Here is a 24612-nt window from a genome sequence, read left to right as displayed (position 1 = left end):
ATTTCCTTGGAAACATACAGGTTTCCACATGGCTCTGGGACAGTTTAAGTGTCTTTTTCATTGGGAATGTATTCACTCGAATTTACATAAAAATAGAGCTTTCTTCTTTGTAAACATAAAGGAAGCCTGCTGAAGTGAAATGGACACTATGAGAAACAATGACATGATCAGCCATTATCGTTATCGTGACTGTTGAGGAACGACTTACTATTTTACTCCTTTTATTATTTTTTGTTCTAATTAATACCATTGGCTGAACACTTAATTAACATACAATTATTCTTAGGTGTTTAAATTTAACTGAAAAGTGATCCCTCTTAAATATAAGAGTGGGAATAAGAGATGGAGAAGATGTACAGTTTGGCACATACTCACTCAGGCTTACCTCTAATGGTAGAGTTAGAAACGTGCCAGGGGATTCCAAATCAAACCCATCAAGGCGGCATGTACCAATGCCATCTTCTAGTCAAAGTGATCAGTTTCAGTTTATAATTGATCATAATTATAGGGTTAAGTGTCAAAGGGATCACATAAACAAGACTAGTGTCTGCTAATACTAACTGATAGAATTAAACAGGAGAGAACAATCCAACATGGGAAGCGGGATACACAGCATACTCATAGAATGACAGATGTCCTAAACAGCATTCTGGCCTCAGAATCAGCCCTTAAGGCATTCTTATCTGACTGAAGAGCCCATGAGAGTATTTCAGGCATGGAAAGCTAAGACACTATGGCAAAAAAAAAAAATGACCTAAATGAAAGATCTCTGTGAGATTCCAGCAGAAAAAAATGGGCCATCAAAGAAGGTGGCACCTTTCTCTGAAGGGAGGAGAGAACTTCCACTTTGACTATGGCCTTGTCTAAATAATATCGGAGTTTGTGAACTCAGGAGGCTTCCACAACCTTGGCAGCTCATGATAAGAGCCTCATTACTGGCATTTATTACTGGCATAATAAATAAGAGTGTCAATTGTTAAATCAACAACAGGAGTCACTGTGCACTTTCTCCCCATGTAGGATCTCTGTCCTTAATGTGTTGTACTATATGAATTAACAGTATAACTAGTGCTCAAACAATACCTTATTCTTTATGTTTCTGTGTAGGTTCAAAATGTTGAAATCTTTACATAGTATATACTAAGTTGATCTTCTGCATATAAAGATAATTGAAAATGAATCTTGATGAAGAATGGGATCAGAGTGAGAGTGGGAGATGGGATGGTTGCGAGTCAGAGGGATGTTATGGGGGAAAAAGCCACTATAATCCAAAAGTTGTACTTTGGAAATTAATATTTATTAAATAAAAGTTAAAAAAAAGAAATAATGAAGACAAAACATCAAGGTGGTCAAACCAGGAACTGAAGCTTTAATTTCATATACAATAAATATTGTTATGTCCTGAACATTTGATGATTATAGAAGTATTCTAGAGTTGACAGGATAAAATACCACAGGCTGGGTGACCTTTACAACAGAACTTTATTTCTTAGAGTCCAGAGGCTAGAAATCCCAGATCAAGGTCCTGCAGCATTGATTTTTTCCCATGTAAGCTCTCTTTCTGGCTTGGAAATGCCCACCTTGTCCTCATTTGGTCTTTCCTCTGAACATGTGACATGAAGGGCAAGAGCAAATGAAATGAGCTTTCCGTAGTCTTTCCTTAAATGGATACTAACATGATCAGGTCCAGGATCATTCATTGTGAAGTCATTTAATCATAATTCCTTCCTTAGAACCCCCATTAGTAAACACAGTAATAATGGCAGTTAGGACTTCAGTGTACAGTTTGCAATAACACCAACATTTTGCCCATAAAAATGGTATAGCAGAACCTAACTTCAGAGGAAATTTTTGTGATAGCCAAGGCAGAAAATAAATATTATTTGAAAAATTCACAGTAATCCTTAAAGTATAATTATTCTATATACTCTGCACAGTGAACTGTCATTTGATGAAGTAATGCTGAACTTATGGTAAACCTTAAAACCCTTTAAAATACATGTGCCAAAGTGTTGCTTTGGTCTCCACGGTAATCTCATTAAAAGTATATGTACAGTGATTGAAGGAATCAAATGTGTGTGTAGGAGTAATATTTAGTCCATACAAATAAAGAGAAAGTCTACCATGAATTGTCTTTTAAAAATAGTTATCAATTGTCCTCATGTATGTTAGGACTTATCTATCAATAACTACTTCACGATAATGAAATTATATTTTCTGCATCAAAAAACAGTTCTGCATTCTTTGATCTCTAGAAGGTAAGTAGAGAGAAGAAGCATAACTTCTCTTAAGTGGGCAAATATGGAGTGTTCATTTTAGAATATTTTTCTTACATGTATGAATAAAATAAGACCTTTTTGTTTAGAATAGAGTCATCAGAATAGTTAAGAAGCTAGATATTTTTTCTGCATCTATTTTTACAAATAACACAGGTGCATGCAGAAGAATCAGAAATTTACTGTGGGAGGAAGCATGTTCATACATATAACTCTTACTCCATATTCTAAGGTTAACACAGAATAGCTTTCCCATTCTATATTTATAATGCTGTATAATAGAAAATTGATGTTATCCTCATGAAACATTGGAAAACTGCTCAAACTGTCCACAAGGCATTGTATATATTAGCATTTTGAACAATCAGGAATGGGGAAAGGATTTTTCATGTGCATTGATATTAAAAAATATTTTGTTTTGCCCCATTCTTTTACAAAATGTTAATGTAGTTTGGCACATGCAGTAACTCTCAGTAATCTAGGATCTGATTTCAAAGGATATACATTCTTCATTTGAATATGGGTCAAACAATGCCTGAGAGTCAGAGAAAGGAGTGAAAAAACAGTGTCATATTAATTCTCATTATAGATAAGACACATTCCTGAATTTAAAACTGAGATAATTCATGAAAGACAGACAGGAGTCAGAAAAATGTCATTATTACTGTATCAGTATCATAACTTAGTTGTAATTCCTCTATATATACCATGAAAAAAATTCTGACAATGATACATCTTACTAGTTTAAAAATTGTTATTTTATGGAAGAAGTTGATAGTTAATAGTTAAAATTTGATTTAGTTTATTGTCTTAGAAAAATACTTGGTATAGTCTCTGAGCTCATTCTCCAAACTGCTCTTTATTGTCTCTGTCTGATAAATTGGGTATAACTTCCTTTATGCTATATAAGCAGTAGTGGGTTAATATCATTTGTACAGAGGCCAGCACTGTGGTGCAGCTGGTTAACGCTCTGGCCTGAAGTGCCGGTATCCCATATGGTGCCAGTTTGAGACCTGGCTGCTCTGCTTCCAATACAGCTCTGCTAGGGCCTGGGAAAGCAGTAGAAGATAGCCCAAGGCCTTAGGCTCATACCCCCGTGTGGGAGACCTGGAAGAAGCTCCTGGCTCCTGGCTTCAGATGGATGCAGCTCGGGCCGTTGTGGCCAATTGAGGAGTGAACCATTGGATGGAAGACCTCTCTCTCTCTCTCTCTCTCTCTCTCTCTGCCTTTCCTCTGTGTAACTCTGACTTTCAAATAAATAAATAAATCTTTTAAAAAATCATCTGTATATAGAATCCATTGAATACAGAAAATTTATGGATAATTCCTTCTCAGAAAAAATATTTATTAAAATTATGATTTATTTATGAATCAACTTTTGAATACGGCTACTACAAAACTTTATCCAACTTTGCTGGATTATAGAAAAGGACCATTTTGCCTCCTCCATTATTTAATGTTTCAAAATTCAGCTTTCCATTCCAGTTTGCTAATATTATCTGTGTGTTCTGAGTGTTGAAGAAACCATGTGGTCAGGAAAAATTACCCATTATGAAGGGAGTGCACAAGAGTGTAAGCAAAGGATATCAGAAGTAACTAGAAGAAGTCAACATCTTCTAAATTATAATTAATGGACTAAAAGTAAAGTGAGCTTAATCATGGCTACTTGCTGGGATTAAACATGACAATAGGTCTGATCTGATTTCATCATCATTTAAAAAAATCATCTATTATTTTTCACTTTATGTTTCTGTGTGGGAGCAAACTGTTGAAATCTTTACTTAATGTATACTAAACTGATCTTCTGTATATTAAGAGAATCAAAAATGAATCTTGATGTGAATGGAAGGGGAGAGGGAGTGGGAAAGGGGAGGGTTGCGGGTGGGAGGGACGGTATGGGGGGGAAGCCATTTAATCCATAAGCTGTACTTTGGAAATTTATATTCATTAAATAAAAGTTTAAAAAAAATCATAGCTACTTGGTAGCATTTGATGTGTTGAAATCTCCTAATCAAGAATATAAATATTTTAGTTTGAATACATGCTTTGTATGGTATGAAATAAATTTGTTATCTGTTTATGAAAAATTATAATTAACCTAAAATCTAAAAATCTAAACTCACTGTTTCATCTGGATTTTTAAATAAATGTGACTAATTTAATTTCACTTAAGAGAATTTTTATTTTGTCCTGGTTTCTCTCTGTCTCTCTCTCTCTCTCTTTTTTTAAGTGAAAAACAAAAAGAGGTCATCTGTCTACTCGTTCACTCTCCAAATGGCAGCAACCAGGACTGGGGCCAGGCTGAAGTCAGGAGCCAGGAACTTGAACCAGGTCTCCCATGTGGGTAGCAGGGACCCAGCAACTTGAAACATCACCTGCTTCATGATTTGGGAAATTGCTACAATCAAGAACAAAGCTAGGAGGCAAATTCAGGCGCAATGAAATGGGATGAGGGTGTCTTAATCAGTAATTAAATGCCTGGCCACCCACCTTTTTAATTAAGATTTATTTATTTGAAAGTCAGAGTTACAGAGACAAGAGGAGAGAGATCTTCCATCTGCTGGTTCACTCCCCAGATGGCCACAACAGCCAAAGTTGGGCCAGCCAAAGAAGTCAGGAGCCAAAGCTTCATCTGTGTCTCCTGTGTCAGTTGCAGGGACTCAAGCACTCAAGCCATCTTCTTCTGCTTTTCCCAAGCCATTAGCAAGGAGATGCATTGGAAGTGGAGCAGTAAAGACATTAACCATCACCCAAATGGAATGCTAGCATCATGGGCTGTGACTTCATCCACTATGCCACAAGGGCCTGCCTTCTTTTTTTCTTTTTTAAAGGGGTAATAGTTTGTACTGTTAACAGTTAACTAGATCAAATGTCTTTTTATTAGCCAATTATAAAACAATACTTAAGTATAGGTTAAAAATCACAGAGTAAAATTTCTTTAAAAAGTTGTTAAAAAAGGGCAATTTTTTTCATAGTAACATTGAAGCTAGGAAAAGCTTTTTCTCATTAATACAGGCTTTGAAATATGTAAATTCTAAACTACACTTGTATTAATAATGAGTATGTGGTGATAACACAATTTTCATTTTAAAACTCTAATTAATATTAATATCCCCAATAAAATACTCCAACAGTTCCTTTAAAAAGAAATTCAAATTGTAGGACCTAAAAGTTTTAACAGTTTTATGTTTTGTTTTAAAATATATTCATCATATTTAGCATTTTAATACATTTTAATAAGCCAGTTCTGATGACCAATTTTTATTTTCAGAATATAAAATATAAAACAATCAGATTAATTAGGTTTTTCATTACCAAAATTTTGTTTGTGAAATAAAAACTTAAATGTATGGGGCTGGCACTATGGTGTAGTAGGTAAAGCTACCACCTACAGTACCAACATCCTGTATGGGCTGGAGTCCCAGCCACTCCACTTCTGATCCAGCTCTCTGCTGTGGCCTGGGAAAGCAGTAGAAGATGGCCCAGGTCCTTGGCCCCTGCACCCTCATAGAAGACCTGGAAGAAGCTCTTCGCTCCTGACTTCAGATAGGCTCAGATCAGGCCATTGCAGCCATCTGGGGAATAACCAGTGGATAGAAGACCTCTCTCTCTTTCACTCTCTCTCTGCCTCTGCCTCTCTGTAACTTTGCCTTTGAAATAAAAATAAATCTTTAAAAATAAATAATAAATAAAAGTATTTATTGAAAATTAAGCAAATTATATTACTTTGTTGATCATTGGTAAGTAATTGCTCATTTAAATGGTCAAATGTTTTCCAATAGAATGAACAGGTAACCTACAGAGCAAGAGAAAATATGAGTGTGAATCATATATAAAAATAATTTTTACAATTTAGCAGCAAAACTCAATAAACCAGTTTAAAAATGTACAAAATACTTGCATAAATGTTTCTCCAAAGATGATATAGAAATGGCCAGAAAGTATAAGAAAATATGTTCAAAATTACTAATAAAAAGGGAAATGCAAATCAAAGTCACAAATAACTACTACTTAGACCTATCCGATGGCCACTATCTAAAACACCAGCAAACATAAAAAAGCTGAAAATAAGTGTTTGTGAGACTGTAGAGTAATAGGAATCCAGTTGGTGGTAATGTAAAATGGTGCAGGAACTATGCAAAACATTAATGAAGATTTCTCAAAAAATAATCCTAGGTGGGGAGGAACTATTTTGTCTAATGGTGAAGACATGGGTTAGGAAGCCTGCATCAACTGTTAGAGTGTCTGGGTTTGAGTTTAGTCTCCGCCTTCTGACTCCAGCTTCCTGATAATGCATATCCTGGAATACAGCAGTAATGGTTCAAATAGTTGGTTCCCCATCACGCAAACGGGAGACCTGAATTGAGTTTCCAACCCTGAGACTGAGCCAGGCCCAATCCCTGCCTTTGTGAGTATATTGAGAGTGAACCAGTGGATGGCAGTTCTCTTTCTCTTTCTCTTTGTCTTTCTCTCTCTCTCTTTCTCCCCCCCCCTCCCATTTGTGAGTGTGTGTGTATGTGTCTTTCTGTCTCCTCATATAAAGAAATATAAATTTTTAAAAGTTGTTATATGATTTAGCAATTCCACTTCTGAACATAACCCAAAAGAACTGAAAGTAGGTTCTTGCAGCGATATTTGTATTCATTATTCAGAACAGCATTATTCACAAAAGTTAAGATGTACAAGCAATTCATTGCCCATGGACAGAGGAGTAGATAAACAAAATGTAGTATAAATATTCAATTCCTTTTAAAAGGAAGGATATTATGAGACATGCTACAACACAGATAATCCTTGAAATATTAATAATGATCGATCACAAAAAGACAAATACTATGGTATTCCAGTTACATGAGGTGTCTAGAGTAGTCAAATTCACAGAAACAGGACAACATTGTTGGTTGCCAGGGCTGGTGGGAGAAGAAGATGAGGAGTTATAATAGGTACAGAGTCAGGGTTTTTTAAAATTAAAGCATCCTGGAGAGTGGTTACATAACAACATGTAAACACTTAACACAATTGAACTGTACAATTAGAAATAGTTGATTGTTGACTGAGTATTATACAATGTTTAATCACAACTTCAAAGTAATCTGTGACACTTCCTTAACATCTGACTACAATGACATTTTTTTAAGAAATTGTATCTAATAAATATGACCACAAAGGACATTTTAGGGAACTTTAGATTTCCTAACATTTCCTTGAGGAAAAAACACTTTTTAATATTTCCACACCTGTTAAGTTTCCAACATTTTTTTGCCATTCAACAAAAAACTTACTTTCATGGTTTACATTGATTCAACTCCAAAAGAGGAGTGTACTTGCCTTTCCTAGCCCTTGCACAATTCCTAGGAATCTCTTGTGATGTGTTTTGTAGGGACTAATGCTGTCTCAACCGAACAACTATAGAGAAAAATTGCAAATTGCATTTTGTTTTGACATGGCATTGTGCTTAGGATAAAACACACTTATGTTCTGATGGGAACATATGTTTCTTTATTTTGGAAAAGCAAGGGCAGAGAAATTGCCTGTCTCTTCAATACTCTGTGCATTTTTGACTTTGATATAGATTAAAGTTTATTGAAGAAAAATACGCTGATAAAAGCAAATGTTCTAACATTTATTAACTATTTTCAAAATTTACAAAGATCTATTATTTACTAAGAATATTATGTAATGTTTCCACTTTATGCTTTAAACAATTACAAACATTTAGCTTAAACTAATATACATATCAACGTAACAACTTAAAACATGGGTAATGAGAAACTGAATTCTGTTTTCCCTCTAGCAATAATCCTAAGCACTCCAATTTAATGGAGCATATATTTCTCCCTCGAAATTCTAAGTCTGTTTAATAACAAAAATTTAAAGAACTTCAACATGCAATGAATATTTATTAACATTCAGAATAGCTAGCTTCCATGCTTACACTGAACTCAACATAAGGCAAATGCCCATAATAGTTCTGATTCTTTGGCTCAGTGTGTTCAAACACAAAGCAATGTGGCAAGCCTAACAAAAATAGTCCTTTTTGTCTGCCAGTTTCAGATGTTAATATGGGTACAATAAAATTCAACCATCATCTCTGATGAAATATACAGCTTTGATTAGCAGGACAGCTTGTTTTCTGAATGCAAGAGAAAAGCGTGAATCCGTTTCTCTAATTGTTCTCAAAGCTTAGGAAAATAAAGAGGAAGCAGGTTTGTTTTAATAAAATCAGTGAGCTTCCTCCTGTGACCATATCTGATTAGGAAAATAGTAAGCTAATCAGATTCTGTCAGATGAAATATCATGTTTTCTACTCTTGGCAACCTGTTGTATATTGCCATAGATTACAGAACATTTGAATGAGTTGGAGTCATGAAATTACTGATGTCACAAATAATGTTTTTCCCTTTCAACTGCTAAAAAAAAAGGAAGCCTTTGGTACCTCTAGTTATTGTATGCTACAATATAAAGCAAATTATCAACAACCATTCTTGAACTAACTCACGTATGGCCACACATTACTCTTGTATTTGCTTCATGTTTTCTTTTTTCCAATAATTCTGTGATTCTCTACCTCTTTAGATGTCAGTAGGTAAATCTACGTAAATCCTTGTTCCTGAAGTGTCTTCATCTCATGAAGTCCTCATTCTTACCATGTGATATAAAAATAACCACTCCAGCAAATGAAATACATCCAAATAAAATCAAAATAAGTCACGGCTGCTTGATGACCACCACACAGGCACCTGCTCTCCCAATATTCAAGGAAGCCATCTGTTAAAAAAAAAGACACAAAATTTAGGAAAAATTTTTACTGTCACACAAAAATATGCTAATTATAATGTTTAAAAGGTTCATATACATGAAAATCTTGAAAAAAAAGTGCTGATATTTTCTCATTTTAGCCAGAACGAGTACAATAAAATGGAAATTTTGATAATGACATTAAAAAAGCAATGGTTTATATATTGAAATTCAAACTCTGCAATCACTATTGAATTCTTAAAACAGTAATAAAATATTTAGTTATTTTCAGTAAAATGAATTTGCTATACAAAATTTTGTAAGAAAGATTCATTCTGGGGGCTAACATTGTGGTGTAGTGGGTAAAGCCGTCTCCTGCAATGCCTGTAATCCATGTGATCATCAGCTTCTCCACTTCTGATTCAGCTCCCTGCTAATGTACCTGGGAAAGCAGCAGATGGTGGCCCAAGTACTTGGGCCCTCACACTTATGTGGGAGATGTGGAAGAAGCTCCTAGCTCCTGGTTTTGCACTGGTTCAGCCCTGGCCATTTGCGGCTGTCTTACTCTCTCTGTGTCTCTCCTTCCCTATGACTCTGCTTTTGAGATAAATAAATAAATAAATCTTTAAATAATTATAATAATTATTTTTGATATCAATTCTCATTAGGGCTTTATAAAGATATCAAGGTAGTTTAGAAATTATGAGAGTATTTTTTTTTACTAAAAAGAAAGAAAAATATAAGAAATAAAATAGTTAAGAACAAAATACCCTCAGATCACATATTATCTTATTGATTGAGAAAGAACATTCTCCAAATAGGAAAGTTACTTCCATTATCTACTAGTTCTTTTTTTTCTTTTAATATATACATAAAATTATATGTGTATATATATATATTTATATCCATTTTCATCTTAAAATGCAGAATGACACCCAGGGAGGGGAGGAGTTTTGTCTCTTGGTTCACTCCCCAAATGCCTGGACCAGATCAAAGTACTCCATGTGCATCTCTAATGTGGTGGCAGGGGCTCAAGTCCTTGATCCATTACCTGTGGACTTCCAAATGTATCAGAAAGAAGCTGTATGGGAAATGGAAGTGTTGGTACTCCACTGAACTCCTATATGGGATGTGGGCATTGTAAAAGGCAACTTAACCCACTACCCTTCAATGCTACTCCATACCAGTTCCCTTAAAATGTATTTATGGTTACCAATTATCCTGCTGCAGGAAAAAATAAATCTGATATAATATTTATTTTATTCCTTTCATTTAATAGATTATGTATAAAAGTTAATTTAATATATCTTGCACTCCTCATTAAATAATTGCATGAAGTGAAAGATAAAATGTCACCTGTAAATATACTGTTATATTGGTAGTTTAATTTCTGGTAAGAATATTGTCAAGTTGCCACAGTTATCTTCATAACTGCATCATGTATAGTTATCTTCATTTGATAGATGAATGAATGGAATATCCAAATAAAATATGGAAATCTCACAAAATCAAAGTATTACAAACTGTGTGTATCTGACTCCAAAACACATGTTCTTTCCATTGTATTTCTTTTATTGTTTAGTGATTTTCAAGTATCATTTCACAGCTGATTCATCTGAGAAGCTTTTACAAAATATATGAGTATAATTCTTATCATTTAATAGGAATAGGATGAGTACAGTATCATCATATTTTTGAGAAGTTTTCTAAAGGCCCTTATGTCGCTCCCCCTCTTCGTGGAGGAACGACACAGGACCCTGCGCTGTTCTTTCGTCTGCTCGGCCCTCCCCGGGTTTGCTGCTGGTTCTTCCCGGGTTGGCTACTATCCCTTCCACCTCCGTGGAAGGGCAGTTCCCCCTGGCCGCATTCCCCACTTCCGCAGGGGGGCGGCACACCGCCGGCCGGTTCTCTCGGGGGCTGCACGGGTTCCCTTTAGATGTTCCCCATAGATGTTCCCGGTGCATGCCGTTTCTCTCCTCCTTTATAGTCCTTCTCTGCCAATCCCAACTCGGCTGCCCACACGCCGAGTACGCTGCTCTCCAATCAGGAGCAAGTCCTACAGTTAATTGGTTGAACTGGAGGCAGCTGTGCGGAAGCTGTTTACTTCTCTCCCAGCGCCATATTGTGGGAGAGCAGATGCATAGAATAAGTCTTAATTCGAGTAACTTAGTCTAGTCCGGATTGCTCCCCACAGATCCCCCTTTCTTTTTATTTTTGGCGTTGATACGCGCCTGTCTTCGGTGTCCCGCGGCACACACTAGAGTTGCCACAGGCTCTTACAAGTCCTATCCATCAGGCAAACCGAATCCGGGTCCTCTCTTCGCCATGTTGTGAGGAGGTTTTTAGGCGCTGATGCGTGCCTGTGTTCGGTGCCCTGCAGCGCATACTCTGCTCTGCTAGAACTGCCTGCAGGTGTTTACAAAACCTATCAGGCAAACCGAATCCAAGCCTTCTCATTGCCGTATTGTGGGGGAGACTTATTAGTGTTGGTTTGTGCCTATCTTCGGTGACCTGCAGCTCATACTCTGGTCGAGCTTTGCTGGCGCTTACCGCCTTAAATCAGGCAGACCGAATCCAAGCCTCCTAATTGGCATGTTGAGGGGAGGCCTTATTTTTCTCTATTTCTCTATCTCCGGGCATTTCTATTTCTCCCATTTTACTTCTGTCTGCCAACATTCCTATTTCTCTTTTACTTCTAAACTTCTGTTTCTCTTATCCCCGCAGCTTTCCGGCACCTCGCCCCGCCGGCGGGTTCCCGGCTCTGCGCCGCTTCAGCCCGCGCGCCTCTCTCATCTGCGCAGCTTCCCGGCTTTGCGCGGCTCGGCTTTGCGCGCTCCGCGGTCTCCACGCTTAACCCTTTCGCGTCTGAACCACGGCCTACGCCAGCGTTCCCTATCTATTCACGCCCCGTGCTCTCTCTGCACGCGGCGGCTTCCGCGAGTAACACAGCGTAGCTTGCGTCTCCGCCACTAGGATTCAATCTAAGTTCCCCGGGCTAGCCTGGCGAATTCAACCCAGCGTACGTCTCCGCCCCACGGTTTGGCTTCCCGTCCTTTGCTCCCCGGGCTAATCAGACGGATCCCAATCTGGCTTACGTCTCAGCTTCTGGTTTCAACTTTTCGCCCCCTATTCCCGGGCTAACTTGAGAACCCCAAAGTGGCTTTCGTTTCCGCCTCGGCCTGCCCCCCGCGGCTTCAATTTCCCTAACATTTTTCTCTACCCGGTATGTTTCCCCAAACTTTCCTCCAACGATATTCCTCCCTCATTTCTCCTGGCCTCTCCCCACAGTCCGCGTCCGAGTCTGTTTGTTCTAGCTTTCACTTTCGCTTTCGACCTTAGAGATTTCTCCCAGCTTCCCCCCGTAGTCCGTATCCAAGTCTATGCCTAGGCTTTCAATAGCTTCTTCCGGCTCCTTTTTCGTCCGGCTTTTCCCTAGGCTGTTTGCTAATCTCTCTCTCCGGTAATTTCCCAGTTCTTCCCGTTTCTTCCCTCCTAAGTTTCCTATCCGAGTCAGGTTTCCTATCCGAGTCACGGCACCATTATGTCGCTCCCCCTCTTCGTGGAGGAACGACACAGGACCCTGCGCTGTTCTTTCGTCTGCTCGGCCCTCCCCGGGTTTGCTGCTGGTTCTTCCCGGGTTGGCTACTATCCCTTCCACCTCCGTGGAAGGGCAGTTCCCCCTGGCCGCATTCCCCACTTCCGCAGGGGGGCGGCACACCGCCGGCCGGTTCTCTCGGGGGCTGCACGGGTTCCCTTTAGATGTTCCCCATAGATGTTCCCGGTGCATGCCGTTTCTCTCCTCCTTTATAGTCCTTCTCTGCCAATCCCAACTCGGCTGCCCACACGCCGAGTACGCTGCTCTCCAATCAGGAGCAAGTCCTACAGTTAATTGGTTGAACTGGAGGCAGCTGTGCGGAAGCTGTTTACTTCTCTCCCAGCGCCATATTGTGGGAGAGCAGATGCATAGAATAAGTCTTAATTCGAGTAACTTAGTCTAGTCCGGATTGCTCCCCACACCTTAGATGTGCAATCAACACTGAGAAGTACTATGAATTGCACACATACAGTGAGTAGATCCACTTTATATCTATCTCACATCTGCATCCGTATCTCATCCATGTAGATGAGCATCAGTTTGTGTGAAAATAAATCCCTTCTATTTTTTTCTTCAAAAGAATATGGTATTTCCTAAGTCTGTGAATGATATCGTTCTTCCCCTTTGCTGAAGACAGGGCACTATAGCCCATCCATGATGCTTCATTTTCTTCACTAAAACCTACATCTGAAACATCATGAAGTCCTCCAAGGAGCTCTCCAACCAGTCTAATGCTGTCCATTCCTTAGTTCAAGGTGCAACTTTATTTTGAGAGAATTAAAATACCCTCCTTACAGATTCTCTCACTCCAATATTGCTTTCCCCTAATTGTTTTTCACATTCTAACAGGTGCAATCATTTTATGACATGTGTATTTACTTGTTTTTACTTATATTAAATGCAAAGTGTGAGAGCAAAAGTGAGAGCATGAGAGAGAGAGAGATCTTCCACCTACATGTTCACTCGCCAAATGCCTGCAACAGCTAGAGCTGGATTGGGCAGAAATCAGGAGCCAAGAGCTGCATCTGAGTCTCCAACATGAGAGGCAGGGGCTAGGCACCTGAGTCAACACTTTCTGCCTCTTAGATGCATTAGCAAGAAGCTGGATCAGGAGCAGAATGGTCACGACTTCAACCCAAACTGGAGATGCTGCTCACTGTGCTATACCACCACCACTAGTGCAATCTTAGAATATAATTCTGATTGTTCACTTTGCCTGCTGAAAAAATTCTTCATTACCTTCCCTTCTTTCTCAAAGTCAAGACTCTTTGACATAGTTCCTGCTCCTATATCATAAAGATCATCTTGTGATTTGATTGTTGTTTTTAGCCTTTGTCTATACCCCTGTGGAACGGTGTCTTTTTAATTTTTGCTTGTTCAACATTATGGCTAGTGGTACATTAAGCCTCTGATTGTAAAGTAAAATGAAATTATGTTATTGCAAAAATTAAAGGGAGAGGCCAGTGCTGTGACATAGAAGGTACCTCTGCCTGCAGTGCCAGCATCCTATATGGGTACCGGTTAAAGTCCTGGCTGCTCTACTTCTGATCCAGCTCTCTGCTATGGCCTTGGAAAGCAGCGGAAGATGGCCCAAGTCCTTGGACTTCTGCATCCATGTCAGAGACCTAGAAGAAGCTCCAGGCTCCTGGCTTCAGATTGGTTCAGCTCCCGCTGTTTTGGCCATTTAAGGTAATTGAAAATGAAACTCGATGAAGGGCAGGATGGGAGAGGGAGTGGGGGAGGGGAGGGTCGCGGGAGGGAGGGAGGTGGGGGGGGAGCCACAACAATACAAAAGTTGCACTTTGTAAATTCGCATTTATTAAATAATAAAAAAAGAGTGAACCAGCAGATGGAAGACCTCTTTCTGTTTGTCTCTCTCTCTTTCCCCCACACCCCCCTCTCTTTCTCTCTTTCTCTCTTTCTCTCTTTCTCTCTCTCTGGCTTTGTAACTCTGCCTTTCAAATAAGTAAATGAATCTTTAAAAAAATTACAGGGAAAAAAGAGAAAGGAAGGAAGGAGGGAGGAATGAGGGAGGGAGTAAAAGATGAAGACAAATATGGTTACCTTCTGAGAATTGTATCTACGAAATACATGAAATTTGCTCTCTTTATATTAATAAAATTCAAAAAATGGGCCAGCACCATGGCTCACTAGGCTAATCCTCTGCCTGTGATGCTGGTACTCCGGGTTCTAGTCCCTGTTGGGGCGCCGATTCTGTCCCGGTTGCTCCTCCTCCAGTCCAGCTCTCTGCTGTGGCCTGGGAAGGCAGTGGAGGATGACCCAAGTACTTGGGCCCTGTACCCACATGGGAGACCAGGAGGAAGCACCTGGCTCCTGGCTTAGGATTGGTGCAGTGTGCCGGCCATAGCAGTCATTTGGGGGGCGAACCAATGGAAGGAAGACCTTTCTTTCTTTCTCTCTCACTGTCTAACTCTGCCTGTCAAAAAAAAAAAAAAAAAAAAAAAAAGAATGTGATACTACTATAGTTTTAATGATCCGTGATCGCTTTGCAATTGACTCTGTATGGGTGAAATAGTCATTTTTTCCACTTGATTATTATCTATAGCCCTTGCCTATATTTCCACTCAACTAAGGTCTTTTTGCTTTTTCTTGTTGAACTCCTTATTTATTAAAGCATTAAACCCTCGACAACAATGTAAATTAAAGATATGTTATCTCAAAAGTGAAGGATAGAAGGGGGAAAGGAAGAGGGAGGGAGAGAGAAAGGGAACATAATTTTAGTCTCAGAAGGATACCCATGAAATACATCAAACCTGTTAAAAACTAAAAGAAAAAAAAGCAAACAAAACCACCTATGTATCTCCCTAAATACTCTTTGCTCATCTCTATTTCCTGCCTAATTAAATGTCACATGCTCTTCCTTCAACTCTTACAAATGCTCTTCTTCAATACAACATATTCCCTATGTTTTGATCTGGTTAATTATTACCCCTTTTTTAGGCCCTATTATGCACATCAATTCTTGAAGGAAGATTTCTCTACCCAATACACTTAAGCTCTATTTCCCTTACCAAAAATGTATCATGCCATTTTAAGTATTTGCTATTTCCTACATAAATGTCTATTAAACATTTAAAAGAGATTTGTCTTTTTTACCATAGTCCAATATAATTTAGTATATATGTGATATTTATAAATAGTTATATTTATATAAATATATATTTTTATTTTTATATTTATATTATATTTTTATTCTATATTTAAATTTTATAACTTCAGCCTCACTAGTATGATAACCTAAAAGGACAGACTTCAAAACCAGTTAGAAGAAAGCAACTGAGAAAGTAAATATATTACCTGAATTCCATGCAACTCCCTATACATCCAAATAAACTAAACTAAGCCCAAGCCAACAGAGCCGACTTAGTTGCAACAACAGTTCTCAATTAATTTATGCAAAAACATTCACATATCTTCTATTGCATACTGGCAACAAGGCTAGTCTTAGGAGATATGATAGTAAATGGCATATTATCTGATTCTTTAAAGCCTAATGCATCATGACAGTATATGGAGAAAACAGATAAAACAGTAATTTTATTCATGATAGGGAAAATTAGATAAAATTCTCTTTATATCTTGAAGTACATATATATACTTGAAATCAATGCAAGAAAGAAGCTCAATGTTAAATGATAATATAAAATTTATTTAAAATACACATGCTCATACATGTGTGTGTGTGTGTGTGCTATGTAAAACACATTAAGACATAAATCTGTCATTACTATTTAATCTATTTCCATTATTTCCAATTAGTTAACTTGGGGAAGTTTCCCACAAACATATTCTTGGAGAGTTTAATTTACTTATGCTAATCATCAATAGTTGTGGGTGCCAATTGTATATAGGCTAGCCAATCTGTTTCATACACATAGTGGGCAAACTGAGTGAAAGTAATAGAATCTCTCTGATAAATATGGAAAACAGTTCTAGTAATCTATAATCTTTGGAAGTTTTAAAAGAGATTTTGTGTGGGTCTGCTATAGTCCCTTGAGAGTGTTAAAAATATAAATAATGAAAAGATATAAGCATAAAATCTCAAAGTAATTCAAGAGTTTTACAATTAATGCTTATTGTACTAAAATCAAGTGGTTATAAAACATTTTAAATACTCCTTTGTTGTTTGTAAGATATTATATGATCCAAACATACAATAAAACAGATGAGAGAAAATGGTCTTTAGGAGAGTTCTACCAATTATAACTACATATATAACTTTGATTTCAATTTTAGAGATGTGGTAAGCAAAGTGTTTTTTTTACTATAAATATATAATGAAGATATTATACTACATCATTTATATACCCATAAAATTCCTTTATTTAATGTTCATTTGTATAATGGCACATTTAAAAACATACCAGCAAAATAGCACATTTCCTTAGCAAATCAACAATGATTATCCATGCAGTGGTCTCTGAAAACACTAGGGACCCATCAAGGTAAGAAGTAAAAATATATTCTTGAAAATTTAAGTAAAATAATGTTGAAGGCAATTATCACTAACTTATTTTATATTTGCTGTCCTTTGGATAAGGAATGCTCCTTTTCTCACAGTTAAAGTCACATGTAGAAATCAGAGGACTTGTTTCTTGCAGTATTTCCCTTTTATTTCCTCTATTCCTCTTTATTTGATCGTCCTCAAAAATGTTATCTTTTTTGCTGAGTTCAGGACTTTTCCATTAGGGAAGAAGGAAATTCATAATGCAGGCACCTTAGCCTGGCCTTAGGAATTTGGTGTTACTAAAGTCAGCCTATCTAAATGTTGCCAAATACATACTATCAAAATCGGCACAATCAGGAAGGTGTGTCTATTTGAAAGTACGTGTTTTTAAAATAAATTTACTTCAATGACTGTTCAAGTTCCTCAGAGAGATTTTAGTTAATTTCTGTGCTCAAAATCAGAACTTTCCACCCACTAAGGTATACAGAAGATGCAAATATTATTCTGCTTCAATTAAATAAGGCTTCAGAACATCAATGCACTCATTGTTGAAATTTGTTTATTTATTTAAATAATTCCCTACTTTTATATTTCTAATAAAAGAAAAATACTAGAAATATTAAGAGAGGAAAGAAGAAAAGGAAAGGGAAATCAAATGTGGGATCAAAAGTCAGAGTTACCTATTTTCACCATTATTCTAAGTAATGTCATGGTAGCTTTAACAAGGTATTTTCTACTACAATCAGATTGTCCTGCCTTCTCTTTGAGCCCCCTGACATACTTACCCAGCCCAACACACCTTCTAGCTAAGTGCTGCCTCATTCTAGTATGATCCCAAGTCTCCAGCTTCAGTGTCTATCAGGAGATAACGCTGCACCTAAGATAAGCCACTTATTTTACCCCATGTTCCTGAACAAATGGATTGTCAAGGAGTGAGAAACTGACATAAAATGCCATTCAGAGCCATTGCTTTTTATATTTTAAATTGTAATGGAACAAAAAAATTTTACTTTCTCTTTATGACTGTGAACATTACTACTTCTAGTTTCCAGCAGCACAACCAGGAGGAAAAAAAAAAATCTCTCTGTAGTAGGTCAAAGTTGACCTAACCCACACATATAAGTAAAAAATGAGTAGAGGAAAGATTGAGTTATATAGGCTCCCATCCTCTTTTACCAGTTATTTCTAAAATCAAATATCCTTAGAGCTCAAGTTTTTGAACCAATCTATTAAGCTTTTATTTTTTGCTTCAGATAATGCAAATTCAGTTCCTGTCACTTGTTATGACTTAATAAAGTCAGAAACAGAATGTCATCTTTTAACAAATATTTTGTGAAAATATCATTTGTGTAAGAGAAAGGTGTACAGAATCACAATTTAATGAGTATTTTACACATATCCTAAATTTTAACACATTACCCTAAATTAATCATGTTGGATTCATAGTGGTACAGTACTTGAGATAAATTGTTACACTTGAAATAAATTTTGCTGATGACAACCTTACCTGTGTCCACTCATTGGTTTGTGGATCATAGGATTCCATAGTGTTGAGATATGTCTGCCCATCATAGCCACCAACAGCATACAGTCTATCTCCAAGGAGACAGACCCCGACAGCATCTCTAGGCATACTCAATGGGGCTACCATGGTCCAGGTGTCTGTTTTGGGATCATATCTAAAATTCAAATAACAACAGAACACAGCATAATCTAATAACATTTGACTTTCATTGTATGAATGCTAATCTTTGAAAAGCATGTGATGAAAAACAAAACAAAGCTTTTCCTAAAAACTCAATCATTGAACAGGTATTCTTGAGCAAATACCCATGCTGTCTGACTTCATAAACTTTAAAGTATTTTTCAAAAGATACCTACACTTCAGATAGAGGTAGATTCATTGAAAAAAGGAGATGTCATGATCTCTTTCCATAAGGAAAGTCAGATATTATATATTTATTTCTATAGGAAAATTCACCTTCATACCAAATATATGCAAAGTGCTATGGTCATCAAGCAGAAGGAATGATTAATAATCCAGGAGAATCATAGTAAGATCCTTAGCTGGTGTCTCCTTCAAACCAGTTCTGAAAGTCAAGCTTAAATTTGCTAGAAAGTAAAGTGAAAAGAAATATGCCATATATATATATATATATATATACATATATATTTTTTTAAACTTTTATTTAGTAAATATAAATTTCCAAAGTACAGTTTATGGATTACAATGGCTTCCCCCCCATAACTTCCCTCCCACTCGCACCCCTCCCATCTCCTGCTCCCTCTACCATTCCATTCACATCAAGATTCATTTTCAATTATCTTTATATACAGAAGATCGATTTAATATATATTAAGTAAAGATTACATCAGTTTGCACCCACATAGAAACACAAAGTGTAAAATACTGCTTCAGTACTAGTTATAGCATTAATTAACATTGGACAACACATTAAGGACAGAGATCCCACATGAGAAGTAAGTACACGGTGACTCCTGTTGTTGACTTAACAATTTGACACTCTTGTTTAGGGCATCAGTAATCACCCTAGGCTCTAGTCATGAGTTGCCAAGGCTATGAAAGCCTTTTAAGTTTGCCGACTTCAATCTTATTTAGACAAGGTCATAGTCAAAGTGGAAGTTCTCTCCTCCCTTCAGAGAAAGGTACCTCCTTCTTTGATGGCCCTGTTCTTTCCACTGGGCTCTCACTTGCAGATATCTTTCATTTAGATTTTTTGTTGTTGTTGTTGTTGTTGTTGTTGTTTTTGCCAGAGTGTCTTGGCTTTCCAGGCCTGAAATACTCTCATGGGCTCTTCAGCCAGATCTGAATGCCTTAAGGGCTGATTCTGAGGCCAGAGTGCTGTTTAGGACATCTGCCATTCTATGAGTATGCTGTGTATCCCACTTCCCATTTTGGATCATTCTCTCCCTTTTTGATTCTATCAGTTAGTATTAGCAGACACTAGTCTTGTTTGTGTTATCCCTTTGTCTCTTAGACCTATCTGTATGATCAATTGTGAACTGAAATTGATCACTTGGACTAGTGAGATGGCATTGGTACATGCCACCTTGATGGGATTTTATTGGAATCCCCTGGCACATTTCTAACTCCACCATTTGCAGCAAGTCCGATTGAGCATGTCCCAAACTGTACATCTCCTCCCTCTCTTATTCCCACTCTTACATTTAACAGGGATCACTTCTCAGTTAAATTTAAACATGTAAGAATAATTGTGTGTTAATTACAGAGTTCAACCCATAGTATTAACTAGAACAAAAAAAAAATACTAAAATGGATAAAGTATTACATTGTACATCAACAGTCAGGACAAGAGCTGATCAAGTCACTGTTTCTCATAGTGCCCTTTTCACTTCAGCAGGTTTCCTTTTTGGTGCGTGGTTAGTTGTCACTGATCAGGGAGAACATATGATATTTGTCCCTTTGGGACTGGCTTAATTCACTCAGTATGATGTTTTCCAGATTCCTCCAAATGGAAAAAAAAAAGTATATTTTAAAAATCGATGAGTATCTTTGAGGAAACAGGTCTGTAAGAATGCCTAAGGCAAGAAGTGTGTGGGAGCAGTATGCTTGGAAAACCAGGTTGTGATCAGCTTATGAATTGTTTGATTCCCTAGATAAGGAGTTCTGTGTTTACTCAAGAAGAAAATGGGTAATCTTTGACACTTGGAAAAATACTAATTATAATGCAAACAGAGCTTTGTTTTAGTGAATTACTCAGAACTCACCAGGACGGAGAAATTAGTAAATCAAGAGATTGAAGTCAGAGAGCCCATGTAATTATTACTGAATTTAAACAAAAATTTAATTTTTAAAAATATGTAGTTAGCATGTATTATATAAAGATATTTTCTACTTTGAGTGACAATTACCTGAAGACTATACTAGTAAATGCGCTTTATTTCAGTCAAGAATGAAAAAACCACCCCTTTGCCTTGTTCCTATAATTGCAATTCAGATACCAGAACAGAACAGCCATTAAGAATTCTGTACAATAAATACAATGTAAGACTGGAATAATGTATTTTCTCACAAAAACAGTAAATACAGTCTTAGTTTGTTTAGCTGAGCCAAACCTTTTTCACTACTTGAAGTTTTCAACCTACAGATTCCTAAAACAAATGACTAAATAGCGACAACACTATCAAGTATTGAAAATGAAGAAGGTTGTTTACATAACCTCTGGAATTTATATTTCATAGAGAACATTCACATTACCCAGGATGTTATATGCATTTGCACACCATGATTGGAGGGGTTGTACATGGCTGAGATGACACATGTGAAATGAGATCTTGACTGAATGCCTGCAAAACCAGGATGACCTTGAAACATTGACAGTTCAGAGCTCAAGAATCTACTTTTGCATGCTGTAGCAAATACATTCAAAGCATCAAATACAGGAACAGGCACACAAATGCACATACACACACTATCTGTGCTACAACATCTCCTTTAAGAAAGATTGTTAAACCTTTTCCATAAACATGTTGAAATATATGAAGATACTTTTAAAATGAACTTTAAAAGGAGAAAGAAAAGGATACCACAAGAAAGCAAATACTAAAGTCCAGAATGCAGCATCTTATACAAGATAATGGCTTAATTTTTGAAAATTAAAATTTTTGAAAATGCCAATGAGTAAATGTGTCATGAGCAAATAAATAAATGGGAAGAAGTTAACCATTCTAAATAAAATGAGAATGAGAAACAATAGAGTAGAGTAGAACTTATTTCGATCTTACTTCATATGGACCAACAGTTAAAAGATGTTTGAGACATTTTGGAAATTTTAATATATGCTAGGCACTACATTTTAAAAAGGAATTGCTGAAGTTTCTATTAGTGGGATAATAGCATTGTGGTAATGTTAAAAACATGAAATCCAGATCATTTTTGTTTGTTCACTTGTTTTTAGAATTCAGAAATGTTTCCGTTAAAATTCTGTTTGAGAATTTCTTTAAAATGCCTGAGGGAAAAAGAAAGAACTGAATATGGATACAAGAATGATGAACTGGTGATGGCTGTTGAAGCTGTGTAATGAGGTTAGAAGAGACTGTTGACTTTTTGTATGTCAGGAAACTTTTGGTAGAAATCAATTTAAAAGAAAGAATATCTAAAACATTTTAATTTCAGGGAAAGTCAATGTTCTTTACATTTTATTCATTCTTAAATGAAATCCACTGTGACTTTTGTCACAATGACTTTAACCTAAATGTTTTTTTCTGAAGTCATATTTTGGTTTCCATTTAATTATTATTCTACTCCATAGAGTTCTGATTTTTCAAATGCTGCCTGCAAAACAGACTTCATGATTTTGCAAATGCACAAGAAAGTCAGAAACATGGAGAAAACAACTAATAGTGTTCTAAGCAATAATAAATGAATTTTGAACTTAGCTCTTTGTGTGAAACTCAAATATTCACACAAATCAGGCATTTGTGGTAGTGAACCAGTGGATAAAAAATCTCTGCCTGACTCTCTTTCTTTATTTCTTCCTTTCAAATAAAATACAAATAACATTTTGAAAATTACAAGTTCAACACATTTCTCAAACACTCATATTGCACAGAAAAGGAAGAGAACCCAAGTATGTCTTATATTTAGCTAAACATTTAATAATACTAATCTACATTTGTAAATACATATCCATTTTTTTCACTTCGAAATTATCTGTGGGGTTAGCGCTGTAGGTTAAGCATTTGCCTGCAGTGCCAGCATCCCAAATGGGTGCCAGTTCAAGTCTCAGCTGATCAACTTCAAATCCAGCTCCCTGATGATGGCTTGGAAAAGCAGCAGAGGATGGCAAAAGTCTTTGGGCTCCTGCTTCAGATCAGCCCAGCTCTGGCCCTTGCAGCCATTTGGGGAGTTTACCAGCAGATGGGAGACCTTCTTCTGCCTCTCCCTTTCTCTTTCTGTAACTCTGCCTCTCAAGTAAAGAAATAAATCTTTTTTCTTCTTCTCTTTTTTTTTTTTTTTTTTTTTTGACAAGCAGAGTGTACAGTGAGAGAGAGAAAGAGACAGAGAGAAAGGTCTTCTTTCCCATTGATTCACCCCAAAAATGGCCACTACGGCCAGTGAGCTGTGGCTGTCACACTGTGCCAATCCAAAGCCAGGAGCCAGGTGCTTCCTCCTGGTCTCCCATGCGGGTGCAGGACCCAAGCACTTGGGTCATCCTCCACTGCCCTCCCAGGCCACAGCAGAGAGATGGACTGGAAGAGGAGCAACCGGGACAGAATCTGGTGCCCAAACTGGGACTAGAATCTGGGGTGCCGGCGCCGCAGGTGGAGGATTAGCCTAGTGAGCCGTGGCGCCGGCCAATAATTCTTTTTTTAAATAAGAAAATTACCTGGAAGTAATTGTAAAATTTAAATATATTTTTCTAGAAAATAAAATTGAATTAGATGTACCTGTTTTCAGCAGTAGGTGACCTTTTTTTTTTTTTTTAAGACTTGTTTATTCATTTGAAAGGCAGAGTAACAGGGAGGAAGAGACAGAGAGAGAGAGAGAGAGAGAGAGAGAGAGAGAGAGGTCTTCCATCTGCTGGTTCACTCCACAAATGACTGCAATGGCTGGACCCAAAGCCAGGAGTCAAGAGCTTCTTCCAGGCCTCCCATGCGGGTGCAGGGGCTCAAGGACTGGGGCGGGCCATCTTGCACTGCTTTCCCAGGCCATAGCAGAGAGCTGGATCAGAAGTAGAGCAGCCGGGACTCTAACCACCGCCATTATGGGACAGTGGCACTGCAGGCTGCGGATTTACTATTTATGTCACAGTGCCAGCTCCTAGGTTACATATTTTAAATTTGTAATAACACTATTTCAATTAACATCTGGCAATGATTGACAGCATTTAAATTTATATGACCAGTGAAACCAAACCAAAACAATACTCATGTCTTCAACCTTCTGTTGAAGACCCCAGATACACAGAAAGTGATCACACAAATTCAAAATTCTTATTCTAATGTTAATGATACCGCATCAGTTTTTCTGTATCTAGGAACTCTGTGTATTCACCTCAGCCTGGGGATATAATGTTATTATCCCAAAGATGAAATAAATATCTGCTTTTAGCTTAGAAGAGGGCCTACAGTTGTATAAGCAGTTTTCACACAATTACCACCAGCGAACTCCATCATTGTTAGGTCACATTTTGACAAAATTTAATTCTAAGCATTGTTTTTTTTTTTTTCTTTTTTCCTCTGATAGCTAGTTTATTTTTAAAAAGGAGGCAGAGGGAGTGCTGGCATTGGTGGCATTTTGCGTGTAGGCTGTCTGCCTTTTCTACATCTCACTTTGGCCTTCCTGGTCAGAGTGAGCTCTGTATCACAGACTCTATTAAAGTGAATAGCCCTCAGGCAAGAGCATTGCCACTGTGTAGTGGCTAAAATTGGCTATAAAATGAAAACTTGCTGTTAGTCAAGAACAAAACTTAGTTTCTCTTTGAAAATTCCTATTGAATTGTTTGAGGAATACTAACTTTCAACCATAATTGTTATTTCCATATGTTAAG

General features: G+C 37.3%; 1 protein-coding gene across 1 annotated transcript in view; it reads right to left on the bottom strand.

The window, feature by feature from the left end:
• Nucleotides 1–1342: 1342 nt before the first annotated feature.
• The window catches only part of KLHL1 (kelch like family member 1), a 419379-nt gene continuing 396109 nt past the window's right edge, over nt 1343–24612 (bottom strand). The window contains exons 10-11 of the mRNA XM_002712985.5: nt 18585–18756; nt 1343–9044 (exon numbers count right to left, since the gene is read on the bottom strand). Coding sequence (XP_002713031.1) covers nt 8985–9044; nt 18585–18756 — 232 coding nt within the window. The 3' untranslated portion in view covers nt 1343–8984. The remainder of the gene's footprint in view (nt 9045–18584; nt 18757–24612) is intronic.

This window comes from Oryctolagus cuniculus, chromosome 9, assembly GCF_964237555.1.
Source record: "Oryctolagus cuniculus chromosome 9, mOryCun1.1, whole genome shotgun sequence".
Classification (NCBI taxonomy): Eukaryota; Metazoa; Chordata; class Mammalia; order Lagomorpha; family Leporidae; genus Oryctolagus; species Oryctolagus cuniculus.
Note: the sequence above shows the minus strand (reverse complement) of the source record. Positions and strands in the feature narration are given on the sequence as shown.